Below are 11,317 nucleotides of genomic sequence, written 5' to 3'. Positions count from 1 at the left end.
TATGACTTGAAAATTTTCTAGTACTAACTACAGCCTTTCTCTAGCCTTAGTTGGCATGATCCGTGTTATCGGCGTATTCGCATCTGGCAATGCATCGCCGCCGAACCCATCGACTAGCCTTCGCTGACCCTATTTTGCTACTTACTGTACCGCCCACGCAATGCCACCAAAAACACGGGTCATAACAGCCAGAGAGCTGCAATCGCTCCTTATACGCATCGGTGCGGCATCGACAGGGAAAAAATCGACTCTTGTGGAACGCCTTGGGCGCGACATTACCAGGCCGCGCCTCTTGAACCGCCATGCAAAATGCAATAGGCTGCGGCCCGCGGACTCGAAGCTTCGCATCATGAGCATTGACATGGGGATCAAGAACCTAGCTTTTTGTGAAGCCGAGGTTTCATATCCGGCTAAAGACAGTCTGAATGCGACAATGGAGGTCTTGAGATGGGAAAAAGTCGACCTCGCACCTGCGACACAACATGTTGCGCTGCAGGGACCTGGACCAAGCCCCCTCAATCAGGACAATTTCGATGCAGACGAAGGCGCAGACCTGTATTCTGTAGGCGTCTTGTCCAAAACGGCCTATGGACTGGTTAAAAAGACGATATTGGCTGGAGCCCCGGATGTGGTGTTGATTGAGAAGCAGAGATGGCGGTCAGGCAACGGCAGCGCAGTACAGCAATGGACTCTGCGAGTGAACACGCTGGAAGGCATGCTGTGGGCTGTGCTGGAGACGCTGCATACGGAACAGCTGCTCATGCTGCAGAAGGAGGGGGGGGTTAATGAGGAGAAGAGGCTATACGAGGTCCATGGCATAGACCCCAAGCGCGTGGGACACTACTGGCTTGAACAAAACGCTCAGCGGCTTGCTAGCGAAGACAACGTCACAGACGTAGTAGATGTTGAGCAGGACACATCCGCCACCGCCAAGCTCAGCCGGTCCAAGGCAGAGAAAAAAGCAAAAATCGCTCTGTTACGATCCTGGTTCGTTGCATCTCCAGCGTCTACCGCGTCCACCACTTGCGCAACAACGCCCACCATTTCGTTTGCTATCGGCAAAAACGCAGAGCCTACGCGCCGAGCTCTCTGCTCGCCGCCCAAGTCCACACGTGCTAGGAAGAGTAGCTCCACGGCTCCCAATAGCGTTGAGAGCCTTGCAGATGACGTTCCAGTCGCCGAGCTGAGGAAACTAGACGACATTACCGATTGCTTTCTCCAGGCCGCCGCGTGGGTAAGCTGGGAGTCGAATCGACGGAAACTGTGGGATATCTGGAGGAAAAGGCTAGAGCAGCGGCATGGCAGCGAGTCTGATGATGAAAGTCTTGCCCGCGAGCTAGACGGCGAGGTGCTGCTGGATATGGCGAGGGAGGTCGAGGCATGAGGCATCATGAATTAGTAGGGTATCATTATTCCTAGGAACAGCGTGCAAGCAAGCATGCAAATGGCATCAATCGATCAAGTCTGTATAAGCAAGTATACATGCAAGCAAGCAAGCTACATGTGTAAGTACCCACGCCCTTGTACGTACATTCAAACCCATGATCGCAAGCCCGCCAAATCCCACAAGCAACCACAGCCATGAACGAGAAACCATGCATCCATCCAACAACGAGATTCCGCACTAAGAAAGAAAGAAAAACAAAATAACATAGTATGCAATGTAATAGCCCTACAAGTTCCCCTCCCTCCTCCTCCTCCTCCTCCTACGGCCAAACTGTCAACGGCCCTTCAATCCATGCTACGTACAACAAAGTTTAAGTAGCTGAACTTACTTACTGTACCCCTCCCGCCCCCGTCTTTCGCGACCCCACACAATGACGTGTCCCGCGAAAATGCCCCTCACTCTTCCCCTCCGCTCATCATCATTTTCGCATTCCCAATTCTCGCTCCCCGCACCCGCTCGCATCCGGCGTTCCCACGCCTTCTCGAGTTAATTTTTTTTTCGACTGCAATATAATACTAAGATAATTTGAAAAAATCCCCCAGAAACACTCAATTTCAACAAAAGTCTCGGTGGCGCAATGGTAGCGCGTTGGACTTCTACCCCTAAGATCGCTTAACTGGTTTTGGTTAACTGAGTCGGTTATGTGAGAAGAGAGAGAGATTGCAAAAATCCAAAGGCTGCGGGTTCGAGCCCCGCCCGAGATGCTTTTTTGTTTTTTATATTTTTGCTGTTGTTGGTTCGTTTCGCAGTTTGATATATATCTTGGTTGTCCTTTTTTTTCTTTTCGCATGCCTGCTTGCTATTTATTTATTATATGTAGATAGATGATAGTAGTAGGTAGGTAGTGAGTGGTGGGTGAGTGAGTAAGAAATAAAGAGGGGGGAAGGTATTTATTGTCTTTTGCTGCTAGATGCTCGATGCGGGAATGGCGATCTGATTTGCGAGGGATAGATGGGTAGTGAGTAGTAAGTAAGTAGTCGAGAGAAAGAGAGAGAGAAAGAGAGAGAAAGAGAGAAAGTATGCGCAAGGCCTCTCTCTAAACAAGCCAAACCAAACAAAGTACATGTTATTTGTAGTTGTTAAGTATACCATTTTTCAACGGGTTGAGTCCGTTCTATATGTTGTTTGTTGTATATATGTAATAATAGCATGGAAGGGAAGGAAGGGAAGAAGCCACACACACACACACACCACCTTTAGTCTTTAAAACACAGAGGAATATAGCTATTCATGGAATACTGCTGTGATGCACCTAGCATATATTATAATATTCACTAACGTGGTTCATAAGCGAGCGGACACCCCAAGCGAGCGGACACCTCCCCACCAGCGCGTCAACTTCAACACGTTATCACAGCCTTTTATCACAGTCAATAAACTATTGCAATATACTAAATTAATTATCAGAATCGCTATTATCACTTGCACTATCTATCTCAACTGCGCAGGTACGAGCGTTGTGTCCAGTCTGCTTGCAACGCCCGCACCGCCGCTCTCCTCGCACCCTCTTCGACGCACTCTCACCATCACCACGACTGCTACCCGCCTGTTCAGCTAATACTTCTTGTACTTCGCCTACAGTAAGAGTCTCTTCTGTCTGTACGTATCGCCGCTTGCGGCTTTTACGCTTATTTGACTCGTCAAGAGCCGCTCGAAGCGTACCCATTTCCTCCATCATAAGCGTCATTTTATGTGCCATTTGCTGGGCCCCCTTACTCAGCTGCGCGATCTGCTTAGTGAGTGAATTGGCAGAAGATCCACGGCGTTTTCTCACGCTCTCTTGAATGAGACTAATTTGAGACTTAACTTCGCGCGCGTTGCGTGGTGTCTGCGCCTGCCAGGCAGCTACCCGTCGTGGTGATTGACGAGGTGTCTGCACCACTACATCAAGCTTAGATAGCACAGCCTGTGGGTCGTGTGGGACTAGACCAGCACCTCTGAAGCCAGCTTGGATATTCTCCTTCGTAATAGACTGCTCAAAAGCAGCCTTAAAGGCTGGTAGGAAGGTTTCCTTGCTAATATAGTAGGTGCGGTTGCGTGCCAAGCCTGAAACAGCGTCGCCATACTTGCGCTTCAATGGCGAGAAGCAGGCGACGTCAAGGGGCTGCAACAGGTGAGACGAGTGTGGAGGCATGCAGAGAAGAATAATATTCTTCTCCTTGCAAAGATCTTGAAAATCGATGGAGCAGTGGCTCTCATGGCCGTCAATAATAAGTAGTCAATACCCACCCACAGTAGAGCTCTTTGTATAGGTATCAAAGTGCTCTAACCACGCAAGACCAAGCTAATTATTCGTCTAGCTATTAGGACTAACTTTAAGAACCTAGTCGGCAGGCAAATCCTCAAACTAGACGTTAATAAGCACCTTGCCCGCAAAGACAACGAAGGGTGGTATCCAGCGACCTGATGCGCCCACGCCTTGGATCACAGTAACCCACTCGCGGTTGCCTAGCTGTATCCGCTTCTTTTTCCTATATCCTTCTAAGCCTGTGATTAATAACTGTGATAAAATCTTGCCTATCATAAAGCCAGTTTCGTCAAAGTTGTAGATATCGTCGTCCACAATACCCCACTTCTGCTTTGTCGCCTGGACTAAGTCGAACCAGCGCTGGATAGCCACTGGGTCCTCGCAGGCGGCTCGCTGGTGATCATAGGGACGGCTCTAGCGCGTACGGAGCTCAGCAGTCCGCCTAACAAAGTTGTCAACCCAGTTCTTGCCAACAGGGTTGCCACCACGCTCCTCTAACAGTTTATCAGCCATTGCTCGAACCTTAGCCTTTGTAGGCGCAAATCCTCGCGCAGACTCTTCAAGAATACGCCTAACAATAGCCTCCTCTTCTAGCTTATTCAAGCGCTTTGAATTTGGTTCGCAGTTGCGTTGAGAGTGTCTTCTAGCGCGTTGGTAAAATAAAGTTATTCGAGGGACGCTATAGATCTTAGCAGCACGTTTAACACTCTTTACACGTTAGGAATTAATATTAGAAATAGCAAGTTGGATATTAGCTTTAGAAAAAGTTTGTTGAATTTGATGTGGTTGAGACATAACGCGTTGTAGTATGAACGTCGACGCGCTGGTGAGGAGGTGTCCGCTCGCTTGGGGTGTCCGCTCGCTTGGGGTGTCCGCTCGCTTATGAACCACGTTACTATTATCATCCAACCCAGAATGACCAAGTAAGTACATAAATTAACTACACGCCGCGCATACAAAAAACCAAAGTCTGGGAAATTTGGATCAGGCCCGATATTGGTGCTTGCAACGGCGCCTTTGAAATCCTTGACTTTTGCGTTTTTCTGCGCTTCGAGGCATTTATCTATAATGCGTTGGTGTTAGCTATGCTGTGCAGTGCAGTGCAGTGCAGTGCAGTGGAATGTAGTGGAATGTAGTGAATGAACCAGAAAACAGGGACGCAAGGAAGCAAGGAAAAGCCATGAAATGAAATGAAAAAAAAGAGGAATACGAACTCTTCTGCCCATCACACTGATTGACCGTCAACTTTCCGTTTTTCCCATCACCCCCGCCGCCAGCCTTGTTCGCCGTGGTGCTACAGCCCTGAAACTGGTTATCACAGCTGCGTTGAGCGGCGGAATCAAACTGGGTAAAAGTATCGCCGTCGACTTTGAACGGCCGCTTTTCATCCCCGGAATTGGTAATGGGAGGCGCGGGGCTGTTGCCCAGGTTGCCGTCAAAGGTTTGCAGGTTGGTGAGTTGGCGTAGGAAGAGCATGTTGCGTGGGACGAGGGACATTTCGTAGTCGGAAGTTATGAGGGGTGGTTGTGGGGAGGCGTGGGAGAGGGCGGGGAGGGCGAGGTGGAGGAGGGTGAGGAGGGCGGTTGGGAGGAGCATGGTGCGTGTGTATTATGTTGGCCGTAGAACGTGTCGTATGTCGTCCGTGTGGAATAGTCTCCCTTGCTGTACGAAAATCCGTCGGGGTATCAGTGGTAGAATCGCGCTCCTCGTTGATATGGTATGGTGTCGTGGGGGAAAAGAGGCAAGGCCAGTACGTATACCCCCAACTCTTTCTGTCCAGCGCAAATAACAACAAACAACAGCAACTCAACAACCGTCCAGCAGTATATGCAAGCCCGCGCTAGTCGTCGCAGAAGAGAAACCCTTGCTCGAAAGCAAAGAAAGCAGCTTTTTGCTAATCGATCGATCGATCGGTTTAACCTTCGATTCAATCAATCAGTCTGCCCAGTCAACCAGCCAGGCAAACCAAAAGAAAATTGACGCACACACACACACTGGAAAAGAAGAAACGAAACGGAAATAAAAAATAATAAACGACGGGTATACGCAAGAAAACAAAAACCGGCCGAAAAGATGACGTGTGTAAAACCCGATGGTGAGGCGGAGCAGAAAGATAGCGTGTGTGGGAAGAGATTAGACCAGGCTCTGAGGAAGAGTGACAAAGAGAGGAAGAGAGAGAAAAAAACACCTTGTTCGCTGCCTGTAATGTCGGTACTATGGTGCCGCTAAGAAGGGGAGGGGGGGAAGCGGCATGACTGATTCGATACCATGCACACACATAGACACAAGGGGGCTAAATGTTACAGGCGTCTCGGCGCGTAAGCGGGCGAGACGTTGGTGTTTGTCTGGCGGGTTTGAAGCATGGCTGCTACAGCAGCTGAAACGGGGTGTGGTGCCGTCACGCAGGCTGGCGGGCAACAACCCTGGAGGGGCTTGACACGAACTTGGGAGCGCGGCCTTTTTTGGGAGCTCACCGGCTCCCCTAGGCACGCCCAAAGGGAACAGAACGGGTGGTGGGAGCGCGCCAGGGAAAGGGGAAGAGAGGAACAACAAACGTGTGCGTGCGCATAAAACGCAGTTCATGCAATGCAGTTCATGCATGCGAGAGCACAACACAGTGCAGGGGGAGTGTACGAGAGGCGGGTGCTTTCAGGGTATCTGAGATTAATATCGCTACGGTAAGGGTATAATGATAATGATGCCTAAGCATGATGTGAAGGGCATTGCACACTCAATTACAAAACTTTTGTGAAAAAAAAACACAGTACATGCTGCTGCAAAGACTCGAGGAAATGGATACATAGACAGTGATGACGTCGTTGCGTCTTTCCATATAGCATTTGTTAGTATGTACCACCAGTGCATGGACTGCATATGGAGCCAAGTAACCAGTCCGAAAGACTAACCCATATAAGAAGATATGATCAAGTCGAAAAAGATGCAGCGTAGTGACTGAATCTCGGGCAATGTCGAAAAAAAAGGAAAGGTATTAAAGGCGCATATGGTGTGGTATTTACAAGCTCGTCTAGTCTGCCGCTCAAGATTGCTTCCAGCACAGAGAACCCAGGCAAATGGTCGTTGGCGTCGTAACGGACCCAGAAAGGTCCTTGTATTGTTCGTCTTGGAGGGGGGGCTGTAACTCGCCTAGAAGTTGGCCGCGGCATTGGGCCGGCCGCCAGGGTTGTGGTACTGATCGAGGTTGGACTGGAAGGGGGTGGATCTGGTGCCGTTCTGAGTTTTGTCGCCAAGTGCGGCTCCGGTGCCGGCCATGAGGTCATCGTCATCTTCCTGGACACGGGCCTGACGCTTCTTCATGCGCCAGAAAACGAGAGCGATACCGCCAAGCAGGAGAGCACCGCCGACTCCGCCAACGACACCGCCAATGACCTTTTTGTTGGAATCGCTGAGGCCTCCGCTGCCGCTGTTGTTGTTTGATTGCTGCTCCGTGGGGGCCTCGGTGTAGGTGGCCTGGCCCGTGGTGGTGACCGAGGTGCTGGTGCCCGTCGAGACCTGGGTGATTCTCTGGCCGGCACTCTCCGTGACCATGGTGGTGGTGAATACGATGCGGGCGGTGGAAACCAGAGCCGAGGTCCTTGTGACTGGTGCGGTTCTCACGGGAGATGAGGGTGGGGTTGTCGGGGCAGGCGCATTTGCAGTTGTGCGGTCTTGCGATGTCGCGGCATTGTTGTTGTTGTTACTGTTGTTATTGTTGTTGTTATTGCTGTTGTTGTTGTTGTTGTTGTTGTTGTTGTTGCCGCCGTTTCCGGTGGGGGTGGGAGTGGGCGTGTTGGCGGGCGGGTTGTTGTCCGAGGGGGCCTGCGACGGGGGAGGGTTGTTATTGTTGTTGTTGTTGTTGTTGTTGTTGTTGTTGTTGTTGGGAGTGGATGGCTGTGGTTGAGGAGCGGGAGATGAGGCAGCAGGCGGCGGCGACGAGGCTGGCGGCGGTTGTGAAGGCGAGGGCGCAGGAGCGGGCGTCGAGGGCGCGGGAGTGGGCGAGGCGCCAGTGCCTTCTGCGGCCTGCCTCTTGCCGTTGTGCAGGTAGTGGTTGACGCCGTCGAGGTTGAGATCTTCAAAGGTAAAAGCCGACGAGACGGCGGCCATGGCGAAGATGGCGCCGGACAACCACGTCTTGGGCAGCATGGTTGGCGATGGTGCAGAAGCAGGCGGGAGCGAGCGGAGGCGGGCTGGGGGGGTCTTTGAATGGACGGGGCTGACGCGTGTGGGCAGCGATGTTTGGCTACGGGTGTTGGTATGATTAAAGGGGAGTGGGCTGGCTGGCGGCGGGCACGTGTGGCGTTGGCGAGAGCCAAGTGTAGGGCGGGCGTAGTGTGGTGTTTGTGTTTGTTGGGCAGGGGGCGGGGGGGAACGAGGGTAATGAAGCAAACGACGGACAAAAGCGAAAGCGTGTGTATCCAAGCAAGTGCAGTCTGTCGGCGTCCAGGTAAGCGCAGGAAATGACGAGCGAGCGTGGTGCGGATGACCGTGTGCGTGTGCGTGTGCGTGTAGCGTGTGCGAGGGTGAGGGATTAAGCACTAAGAGCAATACGGCGGCGGAGGGTCGAGTGGAGAGAGCAAGACGAATGGAATATCTATCCACGGCCAATTTTAGCCTCAACCGCCCGCCTCGCTCCTCAACCCTGCCACTCTGAGTCGACACAGCCCGCCGCCCGCCGCCCGCCGCCCACCGCCCACCGCCCATCCACGACGACGACGCTGCTGGCATTGGCATAGCTGCACTACACTACTAGCAGTCGGCCCAGACGCGTTCCCTGCATGCATCTGCTCTCCCAAGTAAAACCCCCGTCTGCGCAGCCAAACAAGGCCTCGCCATTGTGCAGAATTTGCGGCACCCCCTTCGTTCCGCCTGTCCCCTCTTGACCAGGGTGCATTCTCGCCAAAAAGAAAAGAAGGAAAAAGAGGCAAAAAAGAAACAGGACGAATATCCTCCGCATGCCTACTACTAAACAATCCCAATGGCCGCCCACGCCCACCCACGGGCCCGGCCGGCGCATGGTTGACGGCGCACAAGACGCCTTCCTTCTTCCTCTTTCTTTCCATTCGTCTCGCCATCGCTCTCCCCATTGTCTACATGTAGTCTCATCTCACTCCCATGTGGCCATGGTCGCGTGCTCGTAAATACGCATGCCATACGCCCAGCCTCGCTCATTCGTCCGAGGGGTTTTTTCGGGCCCGCCTCGACCCTGCAACGGCCTCGGCTGTCGGCATCCGCTCATTGGCCACATCCGCCCATCCGCCCTGGCTGTGATTGCACACACACACACACACTCAGACTTTTGCCCCCGTCTGGTCCTGCGTCATCTTGCCCGGCCTGGTCGCATTCGGCCTCCAAGCAAAAGCCCTGCTCAGCGCTGAAGATCTCTGCCCTCTGCGCGCCCAATAACTATCTATCCCTTCGCCCGTTGTTCCGTCGCCGTCGTCGTCGTCGCGGCGCCCCATCCTCCTCCCGCCGCCATCATGTTTGCTGCCGCCCTGTCACACGCCCCGTCTCTAACGCCCCAAGAGGCGCTTTCCGGCGTCTTCGGCTCTATCTCGCTGGCTTCGTGGATCTTTCTCTTGGTAAGTCGCTGCCTCGCACCCTCCTCAGGCACAGCCAGCTTCGTGCGTCTGCATGTCGTGGTCACGCTGCACCACCCTACACCTGCCCCCGTCCCTGTTACACACGGTGCTATTCATAGAACATGCCACGCCCACCACGCAGTCCTGGTCCCCTTCCTTCCATACACCGCTAACGCCCACATGCACAGGTCCCACAGCTCATTGAGAACTACACCTCGGGCTCTGCCGATGGCATCTCGCTCGCCTTCTTGATTGTCTGGTTCATTGGCGACATTACCAACCTCGCAGGCGCGCTCTGGGCTGGTCTCGTCCCTACCGTCATTGCCCTTGCCATCTACTTTTGCTTTGCCGACCTTGTCCTCATTTCGCAATGCCTCTACTACAACATGAAGAACGCCCGCCGTGAGCGCAAGGCCTCGACCCGCTCCACCGACAGCATCCACGCCCCTCTGCTTGGACGCCGCGACAGCAGCAACATTGGCCTCCCCGGCAGTCACAGGCGCGACTCGGCCGCCAGCCGCAGACGCCGCGCCAGCTCCCTGCCCACCATTCCCGACGTCAATGACACTTCAAGCGAGTGGCTCAAGAACACCCTGAGCATCCTCGGTGTCTGTGCCGTCGGCGCTGCAGGCTGGGCCATTGCCTGGAAAACCGGCGTCTGGGTCCCCCAGCCCACCCACGACGACAACAACGCTCCCGACGACAGTCCTCTCGGTGCCCAGATCCTAGGCTACGCAAGCGCCATTTGCTACCTTGGAGCCCGCATTCCCCAAATCATCAAGAACCAGCGTGAAAAATCCTGCGAGGGCCTTTCCCTCCTCTTCTTCATGCTCAGCTTGCTCGGCAATGCTACCTATGGTGCAGGAGTAAGTTCTTTGTATACACCTCTCAGTATTCTTTGGACTAATACATTGCAACAGATCATCTTCCACTCGCAGGAAAAACAATACATCCTGACCAATCTCCCCTGGCTCATTGGTTCTCTCGGCACAATGGTCGAAGATGTCACCATTTTCATCCAATTCCGCGTCTTTGGAACCGGAGATGCTTCTTCAGCTCTTGATGCTTGAGTCTCAATCTCTCTCTCTGTCTGTCTGTCGTCTGATGTAAAAAAAAAGTTATCTGCTTGTTTGTACATGGTATGGTCCCGAGTATTTTGACTCCCATCTATCCATCCATCTCTCTGTCCATCTATCTATCTGTCTGTATTTTGACCTGGAATGAGAGAAAGAAAAGTTTTTGTATCCATCTACATTGTTCTGGAGTTTTTGTTTTTCTTTCAGTCTAGCTTAGCGCTGTATCATCCATCCATCCATCTCCATCATTCCTATACTATCCATCCATCTATCTTCGTTCAGTTCTTGCCTCAAAGATTATACCCCATTTCTACACGCCACGAATCTTGCACAACTGGAAAAAAGAAAAGAAAATCGATGAGAAGAAGAAAAAGGAAAAAAAGAAAAGGGAGTTCAACGCCTTGGTCTGAATTACCTTTACGCGTGTATGGAGGTATAGAGTAGAAAAAGGGGGGGGGGGAAAGAAAGACTCCATCATGGTAATTCTAATCCAAAGGCCAAGGGGAAATAGAAAACCTAGTCTCTTTTAGAAGCAGCAAGCAGCAAGCAGACCAAGTAAGCCAATGCTTGTTTGTTTATTAATTATTTTCATATTGGAAATATACAATACATACACCAAGTACACGATTCCAAGTTGAAGTTTAAGAGAAAACATGAAATTCAGTTAACCCCCAAATGTCATACTTATCTTTTTTTCACTTACATTCTCCCAATACATGCTGAAATCCACCCTTTTCTTGCCATTCTACCAATTTTCTAATCCCTAGCCCTCTTTCTTACAAAGGAAAGAAAATGAGAAGAAAAAAAAAGAAAAAAAAAGGTTGACTTTGTATCAAGGATACATACATACACACACACATACTACTTGCTTCTAGGTATATATATATATATATATATAACGTATTCCACCACCGAGAGTGCCCACCCCACCGAGTGTGCCTACTTTTTCTTGGCATCGCGAACATCACAT

General features: G+C 51.7%; 4 protein-coding genes and 1 non-coding gene across 5 annotated transcripts; 3 read left to right on the top strand and 2 right to left on the bottom strand.

The window, feature by feature from the left end:
- The first annotated feature begins 22 nt into the window (after positions 1-22).
- SETTUDRAFT_44926 (uncharacterized protein) lies at positions 23-1,433 on the top strand. Its single transcript, XM_008033120.1, has one exon. The coding sequence runs from the start codon at positions 161-163 to the stop codon at positions 1,382-1,384; it is 1,224 nt and encodes a 407-aa protein (XP_008031311.1). The 5' UTR covers positions 23-160; the 3' UTR covers positions 1,385-1,433.
- Positions 1,434-2,010: 577 nt separating this feature from the next.
- On the top strand, positions 2,011-2,151 carry SETTUDRAFT_t84. The gene has a single exon. It is a non-coding gene; the product is annotated as a tRNA-Arg (tRNA).
- Positions 2,152-4,919: 2,768 nt separating this feature from the next.
- SETTUDRAFT_64495 (uncharacterized protein) lies at positions 4,920-5,147 on the bottom strand (the record flags this gene model as incomplete). Its single annotated transcript, XM_008033132.1, has 1 exon — positions 4,920-5,147. A coding segment is annotated over one exon (228 nt), but the record flags the coding sequence as incomplete, so codon positions are not given.
- A 1,204-nt stretch (positions 5,148-6,351) lies between these two features.
- On the bottom strand, positions 6,352-8,015 carry SETTUDRAFT_44925 (uncharacterized protein). The gene has a single exon (XM_008033119.1). The coding sequence runs from the start codon at positions 7,833-7,835 to the stop codon at positions 6,840-6,842; it is 996 nt and encodes a 331-aa protein (XP_008031310.1). The 5' UTR covers positions 7,836-8,015; the 3' UTR covers positions 6,352-6,839.
- Positions 8,016-9,130: 1,115 nt separating this feature from the next.
- Positions 9,131-10,786, top strand: SETTUDRAFT_166504 (uncharacterized protein). The gene is made up of 3 exons (XM_008033482.1): positions 9,131-9,271; positions 9,460-10,137; positions 10,192-10,786. Exons 1-3 carry the CDS (start codon positions 9,170-9,172, stop codon positions 10,339-10,341), a joined length of 930 nt encoding a protein of 309 aa, XP_008031673.1. The 5' UTR covers positions 9,131-9,169; the 3' UTR covers positions 10,342-10,786.
- The last annotated feature ends 531 nt before the right edge of the window (positions 10,787-11,317 follow it).

The sequence above is a fragment of the Exserohilum turcica genome (assembly GCF_000359705.1).
Source record: "Exserohilum turcica Et28A unplaced genomic scaffold SETTUscaffold_9, whole genome shotgun sequence".
NCBI lineage: Eukaryota > Fungi > Ascomycota > Dothideomycetes > Pleosporales > Pleosporaceae > Exserohilum > Exserohilum turcicum.
Note: the sequence above shows the minus strand (reverse complement) of the source record. Positions and strands in the feature narration are given on the sequence as shown.

Bases quoted from the DNA above. Each gene is read 5' to 3' on its own strand.
- SETTUDRAFT_44926 (XM_008033120.1), top strand. From the start codon at position 161: ATGCCACCAAAAACACGGGTCATAACAGCCAGAGAGCTGCAATCGCTC.
- SETTUDRAFT_44925 (XM_008033119.1), bottom strand. From the start codon at position 7,835: ATGCTGCCCAAGACGTGGTTGTCCGGCGCCATCTTCGCCATGGCCGCC.
- SETTUDRAFT_166504 (XM_008033482.1), top strand. From the start codon at position 9,170: ATGTTTGCTGCCGCCCTGTCACACGCCCCGTCTCTAACGCCCCAAGAG. The intron at 9,272-9,459 runs GTAAGTCGCTGC...CCACATGCACAG, and splicing joins CTTCGTGGATCTTTCTCTTG to GTCCCACAGCTCATTGAGAA. The intron at 10,138-10,191 runs GTAAGTTCTTTG...ACATTGCAACAG, and splicing joins ATGCTACCTATGGTGCAGGA to ATCATCTTCCACTCGCAGGA.